The 12,536-nt window shown below is 45.8% G+C and overlaps 1 protein-coding gene across 4 annotated transcripts in view; it reads right to left on the bottom strand.

Annotated features, from left to right (window-relative positions):
* LOC115456574 (merlin-like) overlaps window positions 1–12,536 on the bottom strand; it is a 139,077-nt gene that overhangs the window by 89,965 nt on the left and 36,576 nt on the right. For all 4 annotated transcript variants that reach the window (XM_030185748.1, XM_030185747.1, XM_030185750.1 and 1 more), the window contains one exon: window positions 9,732–9,854. In XM_030185748.1, the coding sequence (XP_030041608.1) occupies window positions 9,732–9,854 (123 nt within the window). The remainder of the gene's footprint in view (window positions 1–9,731; window positions 9,855–12,536) is intronic.

The following is a 12,536-nucleotide window of genomic DNA, read 5'->3' as shown; positions in this document are numbered from 1 at the left end:
TGGGTGTTATTAAGAAGGGTATGGAGTCCAGGTTGTGCGGATGTTATAATGCCGTTGTATCGCTCCATGGTGCGACCGCACCTGGAGTATTGTGTTCAGTACTGGTCTCCGTATCTCAAAAAAGATATAGTAGAATTGGAAAAGGTACAGCGAAGGGCGACGAAAATGATAGTGGGGATGGGACGACTTTCCTATGAAGAGAGGCTGAGAAGGCTAGGGCTTTTCAGCTTGGAGAAGAGACGGCTGAGGGGAGATATGATAGAAGTGTATAAAATAATGAGTGGAATGGATCGGGTGGATGTGAAGCGACTGTTCACGCTATCCAAAAATACTAGGACTAGAGGGCATGAGTTGAAGCTACAGTGTGGTAAATTTAAAACGAATCGGAGAAAATTTTTCTTCACCCAACGTGTAATTAGACTCTGGAATTCATTGCCGGAGAACGTGGTACGGGCGGTTAGCTTGACGGAGTTTAAAAAGGGGTTAGATAGATTCCTAAAGGACAAGTCCATAGACCGCTATTAAATGGACTGGAAAAATTCCTCATTTTTAGGTATAACTTGTCTGGAATGTTTTTACGTTTGGGGAGCGTGCCAGGTGCCCTTGACCTGGATTGGCCACTGTCGGTGACAGGATGCTGGGCTAGATGGACCTTTGGTCTTTCCCAGTATGGCACTACTTATGTACTTATGTACTTATGTACTTAGTATTCTTGGAGACTAGTGCAGAGCATATTGGATGAAAACGGCGTCGTTGTTCTTGAACCCCTGCTGAATAGTCTTGAAAAATCTTAATCGGGTGCCCCTCATATGCAAGTGAGTCCCTCTTCAGTCTAAATCCCCTTAGGATCTCTTCCTTGTGTAAGTAGTTGAGCACTTTAATGATGACTATTCTTGGTCTCTGCAGGCTGGGTTGCCAACGCCCCAACCTGTGGGCTCGCTCAATGCACAGCTCTCCTCGGCTATCAGAGAGAGCCAGTTCTCTTTTTAACCATTGTTCTAATAGCTGTCCAAGCGATTTTTCAGGGATCTTTTCCGGTAAACCTACAATTCTCAAATTACATCTTCTGGTACGGTTTTCCATGTCTTCTAGTTTTTCCTGTTGCGATTTAAGCTGTGCCCTAAGCCTGGCTATCTCCTGTATATTCTGAGAACAAGAGTCCTCTGTGGCTGCAATCCGATTTTCGGCTTCTCCCACTCTCTTCTCCGTTTCGGCCCCAGACGATTCCAAGTTTTTCAATTGTCCAGCCAATAGGTCAAATCTTGGATTTAGTGCAGCACTCACCGCTGCTGTTATTTGTGCCAATTGTTTATCTGTAAATTCTCCCTCAGACACACTTTTCGAGTCCGCCATTTTGTGACCAGGCTTGAGGGGTGAATTTTTTTCTTTATCAAATTTTGTTCCTCTGCGGGTGGTCCCTGATGACATGGGCTTCAAGTATTGCTCCATACACAATATGAACAAGTCACTTATGACCTCCTCGCACCCTGAGTTCTCACTGAACTATTATGTAGTGCGAGGTCTCCGCCAGTACTTCATCCCGGGCCCTCAGACTGCCTTACAGGTATATCAGAATCTCAGTTCATGGCCCCTCGCAACTAGTACGGTGTTTCTAAGGCGTCCTCCTGGTCCAAACAGGCAGACAAATTACTATAGGATCTTATTTCTTATCTTCTCCCAGGCTTGTAGATTTATTTATAACTTCCTCGCTCTCAAGGGGTCACAATTGATCACGCTTGTGATTCGTGGCTTTTTCCACCCTTCGAGCTTTTTTTAGGTGCTCCACCGAAATTAAAATTGGGCCTGCCAGCTCCCCCGCCTTACCTCAATAAGAATGCTGCCCCTCGCTCAAGTCGTTATCTCGGCCTTCCTTGTTCACTATCGCTGCCTTCCACAGCCGATTCAGGTTTTTCCTTCTCCCGTCTGGCTGTGCGCTTCTCGCGCTCACCACCCAGGATTGCCGTTATACACCTCGCGGCTCAATCACCGCCGCCATCTTTTACAGGCACTCCGTTCACTCAGGTAGTATTTTTTTTTTTTTCTATTCAGGGAGTGGCATCGGCGTTGCTAGTTAAGCGCTAAGGTCCGTTTTGGCTCCTGCTACTCCCCTATATTCATGTGTGCGTTCAGGTGCAGGTTCAGCAGCTTTAAAATCGGGGGCTCCATGCGGGCGGGATGGAGCTCACAGCGCGACGTCCATTCCGCTGCTCCCAATTAGTGCTTTTTAAGCTCAATTATTGGTAATTATAATTTCAACATTATAGTCTTGAGGTATTTTGTCTATATGTTGATACTGGAAGACCTTTCATGATATTATTGTCAGTTGATATTTTGCTTATATGTTACTGATGTATTTAGACTAACTATTGTTAGTTTTGTTTTAAATTTATTTTATTGTGTATGATCCACCTAGAATTTTAAGGTAGACCAGACTATAAATAAAATAAATTCATCAAATTAATTAATGCAGCACCAATTATCTAATTATGTTACGTTGGGTAAGGTGCCATTTATAGAATTTGGAGGACAACGTACAGACCTATAACCAGACCTGAGCCTAGGGTGGAAAATTTTGAGGAGTGGAAAGTTCCTTCCCTGAAGGCCTCCAATCCTACAGTCCCTCTCCCAGACTTCCAGCTGCTCCACTGGGACCTTCAAGTAAGTCAGATCTACCCCCATTGATGGTGCAACTCTATGATCCTTCACCCTGTTATTACTAACAATAATATAATAATATAATTTATCTTTAAAATCAAGCATGGTACCAGAAGATTGGAGGGTGGCCAATGTAATGCCAGTTTTTAAAAGAGATCCAGAGGTGATCGTGGAAATTATAGACCAGTGAGCCTGACGTCGGTGCCAGGCAAAATGGTAGAGACTATTATAAAGAAGGATTAATGAGACAAAGCCAACATAGATTTAGTCAAGGTAAATCTTGCCTCACCAATCTACTCCATTTCTTTGAAGGGGTGAAAAACATGTGGATAAAGGTGAGCCAGTCAAAAGTGTGTATCTAGATTTTCAAAAGGCATTTGTCAAAGTACCTCAAGAAAGACTCCTGAGGAAATTAGAAAGTCACAGGATGGGAGGTAATGTCCTACTGTATATTAAAAACTGGATAAAAGATAAAAAACAGACAGTGTCACGGCTCAGGAAGGGGAGCCCTTGGGCAGCAGCCACGTTGACACTACCCAGCCAACACAAGGGTTAGCTAGGCCCCAACTGGCAGTAGGTGAATCACCTAGGCTAGGCACAGAACAGACTGAAATAGGCACTATTGGCCAGGCCTGAGTCAGGACAAGCTGCAGCAGAAGGCAAGGCTGAAGCAAGGCAGGATGCAGGGCAAGAACAAGGCTGGAACATGGAGCAGAAGGAGGGCTAGAAGACGACACAGGTAAGAACAGGAGACAAACTGGAACAAGGCTGAAACACACACTAGACAACTCTAGGAGACCTGTTGCAAAGGCACTGGCTAGGAGTCAGGAACTTCCTTAAATACTACCAGACAGGAAATGACAACATCAGCCAGCATCCTCTTGCAGAGCTATAAAGGAAGTGCTGAGTTTCCAGGAAGTAAACAGATCCTTCTTAGCATGGAATGCTGCTGGAGACCACAGAAAACAGGTGAGGGGCATGACAGTACCCCCCTCCTGAAGCTCCCTTCACGGACCCGTGGGTTCGGGTTTGAGGGAATAAAGATGTTGACAATGTCTTATAAGTGCAAGGTCATGAACACTGACAGTAGATTTCCATATATTATCCTCCTTATACTTTTGACAACAAGAATGTCCTGAGTATCCTGTAGACTTGAAGTTGCGTGTCCCATGCAAGGTCCACTTCCTTGACTGCTTGGGGTCTGGAATTCCAAGATGGAAGACTTGCTCTGGGGTGAATCCATCTTGGGAAGAGTTAGTTGAGATTGAACAGACTTTAAGCAAGACTGAGAACAGGTTGATCCCCAGACTAGAATGTCTCCAGAGAACCAGTCAATATGAGGTTCATGTTTCTGCAACCAAGGAAGCCCCCAAATGACTTAATGGACAGATCTGGGGAGTACATGAAACCCTATCGTCTCTTGATGCTGAGAACCCACCTGAATGAACATATGTTGAATAATAGCTTGCAGATGCTCTGGCAGTGAGTCTCCATAGACTGAGGAAATGCTAAGGGGTTCTCTGAGGGGTAACACAGAAATGTCATACTGACATATCAGCTGTTCATCTACAAAGTTCCCGGTGGCACCTGAATCAGCGAGAACTTGGACTACAATCTGTTTATTGTCCCATAGAAGGGTGATGGAGAGTACAGAGGAAGGTCGGAACAACTCGAGGAAGACTTAGGGAGTTCTTCCCCACATTTCCTAGGTCTGGAAGTGTTCCTGGTTCCTGGTTTAATGCCCCAGGTTTGCACAGTATAGACAGATGCCTTTTCTCTTCCCTGAAAGTTGAAAATGTCCAATTTGCATGGGGACCTTTTCCTCCAAGGTGGCAGAAGCTGGCAGTGGTGAGTCTGTGGGATCCTGAAAACTGGGGCGTCGACCTCATAGAATGGCATTTATCTCCACGTTCCTTAACCCTTTCTTGACAGTGGATGTCCACCTTGATGCACAAGGAAACCAGGTCATCCAAACTTCTGGGGAGATTCCATCCTGACAGTTCATCCTTAATGTGGCTCGCCAGGCCCTGCCAAAAGACAGTCACCTGATTCCATTGCAGTTCAGAAACCAGGGTCCGGAATTGAATGGCATACTGACCCATAGTAAGGGCCTCTTGTCATAGGCACAAGAACCTGGAAGCTGTTGAGAAAAGATGCCCTAGCTCATCAAATATCTGCTGGAAGATAAGCAGGTCATTCTGCTCCCATAAAGGAGAGGCCCAAGCTAACGCTTGCCCAGAAAGGAGAGAGACGATAAAGGTAATCTTGACTCAATACAAAGGAAAGCTTGAGGGCTGTTGTTCAAAGTTCATCAAGCACTGGTTAGTAAATCCTCAGCATGCCTTGGGTTTCCCATCAGAGCTCGGTGGTGCTGAAAGTTGAGGCTGAGACACTGGGTAAGCCAGAGGTGGTACCACTGGAGCAGATCCTGGAGGCAGGTTCGGACCCGGAGAACCTGCGGTTTGCATCGCCATAAGCTGAGCACAGACCACGTGAAGGGTTTCCATAATCCCCTGAAGTTGAGTCCATTACTGCTGAACCTCCCGGGTGAGGTCCCAGAGATTCACTATCAGCTGGGCCTCAGTCAGGACAAGCTGCAGCAGAACACAAGGCTAGAACTGAACACTCGGCTGGAACATAAGACAAGGTTGGAGCTAAAGGCAAGGCTGGAGCAAGACAGGAAGCAGGGCAAGAACAAGGCAAGGCAGGAACAGGAGACTAGAACAAGGCTGCAATACACACCAAACAACTCTAGAAGACCTGTTACAAAGGCACTGGCTGGGAGTCAGGAACTTCCTTAAACAGTAAGCAATGACATCAGCCAGCACCCTCTTGCAGAGCAATAAAGGAAGTGCTGGGTTTCCAAGAAGTAAACAGCTTCTTCTTGGCACGGAATGCTGCTGGAGACCAAAGAGAACAGGTGAGGGGCATGACAGAGTAGGGTTAAATGGTCAGTATTCTCAATGGAGAAGAGTAGATGGTGAGGTTCCCCATGGGTCTGTGCTGGGACTGCTGCTTTTTAACATATTTATAAATGATCTAGAGATGGGAATAACTAGTCAGGTAATTAAATTTGTTGCGTTCAAAGTTGTTAAATCGTAAGAGGATTGTGAAAAATTGCAAGAGAACCTTACAAGATTGGCAAACTGGGTACCCAAATGACAGATGACATTTAATGTGAGCAAGTGCAAAGTGATGCATGGAGGAAAGAGGAACTCAAACTATAGCTATGTGATGCAAGGTTCCACAATAGGAGGCACCACCCAGGAAAAGGATCTAGGTGTCATCGCTGATGATATGTTGAAACCATCTGCTCAATGTGCAGCAGTGGCTAAGAAAGCAAATACAATGTCAGAAATTATTAGGAAAGGAATGAAAAACAAAAATGAGAATGTTATAATGCCTTTGTATTGCTCCATAGTGCAATTCCAGTCACTGCATCTCAAAAAAGATATAGCCAAATCAGAAAAAGGTACAGAGAAGGGTGATGAAAATGATAAAGAGGATGGGATGACTTCCCTATGAGGAAAGGCTAAAGGCTCTTTAGCTTGGAGAAGAGATGGCTGAGGGGAGATATGATAGAAGTCTATAAAATACTGTGTGGAGTGGAACAGGTACCAGATGTGAATTGCATGTTCACTCCAAAAATACTAGGACTATGGGGCATGCAATGAAGCTACAAAGTAATAAATTAAAAACAAACCAGAAAAAAATATTTCTTCACTGAGCATGTAATTCAACTCTGGAATTCATAGCCAGAAAATGTGGTAAAAGCAGTTTGCTTACCAGGGTTTAAAAGAAAAGTCCATAAGCCATTATTAAGATGGAAAAATCTATTACTTATTCCTAGGATAAGCAGCATAGTCTGTTTTACTCTTTGGGATTCTGCCAGGTGCTTGTGACCTGGATTGGCCACTGTTGGAAACAGGATGCTGGGCTTGAGGGACTTTCAGTTTGTCCCAGTATGGCAACACTTATGTTCTTATGTAGCCAGACCTGTTATTTTAGGTGGGCCCACAGTTAAGTTTGGTGAGTCCTCCAAAACTGCCCCCCTCCATCCTGCATGTTGCTCTTTCTCCTACACCCCCCGGATCTGGCATTTGTTTTTTTTTTTAACTGTAATGTTTATTGGAAACCAGCTAAACAGTACAGGGAAAAACAAATGAAACACCACCTACAAAATACAACAGAAATAAACACAACCAGCTCAGGCAATAAGGCCTATCCACAGTTAAAGGGCTAATCCCTCCCAGCATGGACAAGTACCGGGCTGAAGAGGGTGCCTTCACAGATATACCCCTCCACTGTTTGGTATGCTCTTTCCCCCCCTTCTCCCCCCTCCCACTCCCTCCCCAAAAGCATAGCCCAATCAACTCTCCACTCTAGTATGTGTGCAGGTGAGTGATTCAATAAGACACTGCAAAGCAGTTGGTGAAATATGACTCCTCAAATAACTCAAAGAAAATGTTGTCCTTAGTAAGGAGTCCCTACCCCTAAGGGGCCCTAAAGATTGCACAAACATCCCAAGGAAACGACCTCAAACTCCCACTGTTTGCCATGTCTGTTGGTGATCCTGTCCCTTTCCCCTCAACTCTGGGCAAACATCATAAAGTCGAACTTCTTTAATAGCCACATGCCAAGCCTCCAGTATAGGACCCCCCACCCCCACCCAACACCTCCCTCCAGGTTTGTGCTATCCCCATTTTAGCTGCTAAAATCAACAGATGGGCAATACTAGTCAGAAAGCCCACATCTGGAGAACAATGAAGAATTAAACCCAAGAGACAAGCCAACTTATCCCGCACCCAGTCTTCCCCTGTCTAGGCCTGAACCTAGATCCAAATCATGCCCCAATAAGCCTGGACCATAGAACATTTCCACCAAAGATGCTACTGTGTCCCCCTTTGCCCACACTGTCTACAACACATTCCAGCAGCATCCCCTCCATACGGGTCTCTTGCATTAGGGTCCAACCGGATCTGGCATTTGCCCCCTCCCCCCCCCCCCCCCCCCCGCACCTGCAAACTGGCAACTGCCCCTGGTGTACCTCAGCTTTTTCACAGGCAGTGGCAGTGATGCACATCCACTGCCTGCATCAGCCTCGCAGGCTTCCCTCTGTTGTGTCCCACCCTCACTAACATCAATTCCTTGTTTCCTCTCTGGCGAGATGCAAGGCCAGTGCGGGCAGCAGCCATAAAGGAGCGAGGTACACTAGGAAAGAGGAAGCTCAGAGAGAGGAAGGGAGTTGCCGGGCTTTGGGCAATGCCAGATGCAGATGTGAAAGAGAGGCAGAGAGGGGAGCAAGGCAGCCAAAGCTGAATTGTCTTCAGGGGCCAGACAGGGTGGGCCTGAGCTAAGAATGGGTGGTCCTTGCCCATCCAGGCCCACCCATAGCTACACCACTGGCTCAAAGAACCCATCCCTCCCATGGACATCCATGTGTAGAGGCAGAGCAGCAGTAGTTCCTGTAAGCACAGGGCTTGTATTCTTTTGTCTATTAATAGCAGGGAAACCTGAAGTAAGGCTCATAGGACAGGGCAGGAATTGAATCAGAGGTCTGGGTAAGGGCTGCAGGAGCACGGGAGATCCCTGGCATGATTGAAAGCCTTATCATAGTAATATAGTAAATGACGGCAGATAAAGACCTGAACGGTCCATCCAGTCTGCCCAACAAGATAAACTCATTTTACATGGTATGTGATACTTTATATGTATACCCGAGTTTGATTTGTCCTTGCCTTTCTCTGGGCACAGACCGTAGAAGTCTTAGAAATGTAGGGAACAAAAAAACAGGATGACACTAATAGCAAAATCTGAAATCCATCCCTGACTGCACCCTGTATAGAATCCAGATAAGGGCAGAGCATACTTTCATCACAAAAGGCCACAGTGAAAAATTTTAAGAGTACAAACATGAGACTACATCCTATCATTAGTGTCAAGAATTAAAAATATCTATTGGTTTCTCACAAGTCACTGTTTAAAATAAAACAGGCTTCAGCATGAAATATATAGAAATCTTCTAGAGGGAGATTTATTTGTTTTTCAAGGCACTTTCCAACAATAAAACCAGTGAGGAAGGCAAAGACTGGTAAACAAAAGGGGATAGAGGAAGGCAGGCCGCAGGGAAGGCTTGTTTGAACAAATAGCTTATTAACCTGCACCTGGAAGCACAGTGTTGGCAGGTTTCATGTGTTTGCTCTACAGGAGCAAGGAAGGAAAAGTTATGAAAACATGAAGTTTATCCAGGCCAAAGCCTGCAGAGGATACTACTGGAGCACATGAGATGAATCCAAGTTGATTTAAACCCCTGGGGAAGAATCATAAGCAGCAGAATGGAGTGGGCCACAGGGGCCATGGCCTCACCAAAAGTTTGAGCCAAGCCCAGCTCACTGGCTACTACGAACTAGGCGTCTGCCTAGGATAGCGGTGGGAGGCAGAAGTGGTACATCCCTTCTTTTCCTACTACTATTGCCATTGTTGCTGCCCTCCCCCTTCTGGAAGAGAAGAGCAAAATGGATCTAATGCCACAGTGGGGTCTAGAAAAACAGGAGCCATCACATCCTGCCACAACCCCCCCCCCCCCCCAGGAAGTCCCACTTTGGAGGGAGGCAGGATTAAGCAGTGCATGACCGCAGGCCTGTACAGCTAGGCCCAGCACCGGTGCTGAATCTACTTTGCTCCCTCTGGAAGGCGGAGGGTAGCAGCAGGCCCAGTAAATGGAAGGGAAAATGGTAGACACTGGATACAGACAGAGAGGGAGAGGAAGAAGAGGCTGGACTTTTGGGAAAGGTGATAGAGAGGGAAAACAGAGGTGCTAGACTGTTGGGGGAAGTAGGGAGGGAAAAGGTTCATGATCCCAGTATGGAAGAAAAAAATGTCATCAAAATCAGTGGTGAGAGCTAGGAGCACAGTTTGGGGTGGAGCTTGACCCCACCAACCAATGAACCATTCCACTGCCCCTGAGGAGAGCATAGAAAGGGCACACTTTTTTTCCCCACTTTGCTTACAATCTAACTTTAAAAATACAAGCATAATAGGCAGGGGATAATGAGAATCCCCAGGGTTTCACTGACCTGCAAGAAGAATAGATGTTGGGTGATTTCCTGAACCAGCTCTTCTGCCACTTTTTCTGGATAGAATTTGGCCAGAAAACAAAGTCTAATGGGCTCTTCCTTGAGGATGTCTTGGTCCAATACCTTAAAAAAAAAAAAATAAGATGCAAAGCAAAAATGTCCACAGATCAATAGATGTTTTATTATATGCTGGCAGACATATAAAAATCTAAAAATCAAGTTAAGTTGCATGTTTTGATAATTGTTATAAAGTAGGTGGTTTATTCTGTTATGTTTATAACATGTTAAAAAATGTTTCAATAAAATGTTGAAGAAAAGAAGTCGGAACCCTGTCTGTAGCTTTAAAGTTAGCACTGTCTAACACTGCTTTATACCCAGAGCTCATTGGTTCTCAACCTGATCCTAAGGAGCCATCTGGCCACTATGTTTTTACAATATGCCCCATGAATATGCATTGCGTTTGCATATGATGGGGGTAGTACACGCAAACAGTGCCGTAGCGAGGGCTAATGGCACCCAGGGCGGGTTGCCGCTGCGCACCCCCCCCTGCGGCGTGACCCCCCCCCCCGCCGGACCGCATTCTTACCTGCGGGAGGGCCGATCCGCCCCGAGTGCACGTCACTCAGAGCTGCGTCGGCCCCGCTGGTTCCCTGCTCTCTCTGCCCTGGAACAGGAAGTAACCTGTTCCGGGGCAGAGAGAGCAGGGAACCAGCGGGGCCGGCACCCCCTGAGTGCGTGCACCCGGGGCGGACCGCCCCTCCCCCCTTCCTATGCCACTGCACGCAAATAATATTCGGCCATTACCCAACCTGGCTCACAATAAAGAACATAAAACATTCAAAACAGTGGGACTTATCCCTTCCCAGGTTGAATTTATGCTTTTGGCATAGGAACACAGGAACAGAAAGAGGAATGGAGTGGTGGCGGAGTGCCATAGCTCTAAAGTAAGGCTGCTATTTGATCTGGGTAATTTGGCACCTTCGGCGGTTGCCTGTATTTTCTGTGCTCAAATCCCACACACTGGCATGTCATAACAACTTATCAGTGATCTCCAGTAGTCACCTCACCTATTCTTTGCCCTCATTGTAGGTACAATATCAAAGTGACTAACATTTTTTCAAAGCTTTTTCACATTTTTCCAGTTCTGGCAGACGTTACTTTAGCTAACTTAAAAAGAAACAGTTTTGCTGAGCTGCTCAGTTGTAAATGTTAATACACATTCCCTCGGATTCTATATATGGCGCCTAGATTTGCATGATAAAATTTGGGCGCACTCCTGAGATATGCATGCAAATTAATTGGCTAACGATCCAATTACCATTAATAACTGGCTGCTAACAACCATTAAAATTTGCACATGCATCTGGCTGTGCGCTATTCTGTAAAACATGGCACCTAACTCTAATGGCACATAATTCAAAAGGGGGAGGGGCAGGGGCACGTCTTGGCGTTCCAAAAAAGTTACACGAATTGTTACGGAGCACTGCCTCTGTGCACCAGCATTTACACCAGGTTTCAGCAGGCATAAGTCTGGCACCAAAAACTAGGTGTGGGAATCAGCGCTAAGTGGGATTCTATAAAGGGTACACACCATTTATAGAATCTCGCTAGCGATGATTTTTTCCAGCACTGAATTTTGAGCACCTTTTATAAAATTCCCCTGATCGCTTTCTCTTTTTCTTTTTCTCTCTCTCTCTTATTTAATTATTTTTAATAAGGCCTTAAGTACATAAGTATTGCCACACTGGGAAAGACCAAAGGTCCATCTAGCCCAGCAGCCTGTTTCCAACTGTAGCCAATCCAAATCACAAATACCTGGCAAGATCCCAAAAAAGCTCAATACATTTTATGCCTTCTGAGCAGGATTCCTTCATGTTTATCCCACGCATGTTTGAATTCCGTTAACGAAAACGGTAACGGAATTCAAACATGCGTGGGATAAACATGAAGGAATCCTGCTCAGAAGGAATGGATCCTAAAAAGCTTAGATGAGATTGGGTGGCAAAGCCGGTGGTGGGAGACGGAGATGGTGCTGGGCAGACTTATACGGTCTGTGCCAGAACCGGTGGTGGGGGGCGGGGCTGGTGGTTGGGAGGTGGGGATAGTGCTGGGCAGACTTATACAGTCTGTGCCCGGAAAAGGACAGGTACAAATCAAGGTAAGGTATACACAAAAAGTAGCACATGTGAGTTTATCTTGTTGAGCAGACTGGATGGACCGTGCAGGTCTTTTTCTGCCGTCATCTACTATGTTACTATGCTGTTTATCCCAGAAATAAGCAGTGGATTTTCCCCAAGTCATTTTAATAATGGTCTATGGACTTTTCCTTTAGGAAGCCATCCAGGCCCTTTTTAAACCCCGCTAAGATAACTTATTTTCTTTGAGTAGTCCAGGATTCTCTGACCACCGACAGAACTCCATCAGATCATTAGTACTCTGTGTGCTCTTTGATAAGACCTAGCACGGAGAGCACAACGCCATGGATAATGTTAGATATTTTTTTAGAATACTTAGTTCCCACAAAATCAGTTCAACAGGAGCTATTTGGTATCAGCTACTCGAACTCCCGCTTTGGAAGAAGGACATTGAAACAAACCAGCAGGCTGATGCTCAGAACTCTTACGGTAAAGCCAACAGCACAGAACCCATACCACCAGAACAGCACAGAAAACTAGCTCACCAATGCTCAAAGGAAATGGTATTCAAATGCGCTGTAAGAGCAAAAGCAAGGAGGCAACATGCCTGGCACATGCGCAGAAGAGATTCATGGTAAGCTCAGCTCGTGTGCATGCGCCAGGCAAACCC

Source organism: Microcaecilia unicolor, chromosome 13 (genome assembly GCF_901765095.1).
Source record: "Microcaecilia unicolor chromosome 13, aMicUni1.1, whole genome shotgun sequence".
In the NCBI taxonomy this organism is placed as follows: Eukaryota; Metazoa; Chordata; class Amphibia; order Gymnophiona; family Siphonopidae; genus Microcaecilia; species Microcaecilia unicolor.
Note: the sequence above shows the minus strand (reverse complement) of the source record. Positions and strands in the feature narration are given on the sequence as shown.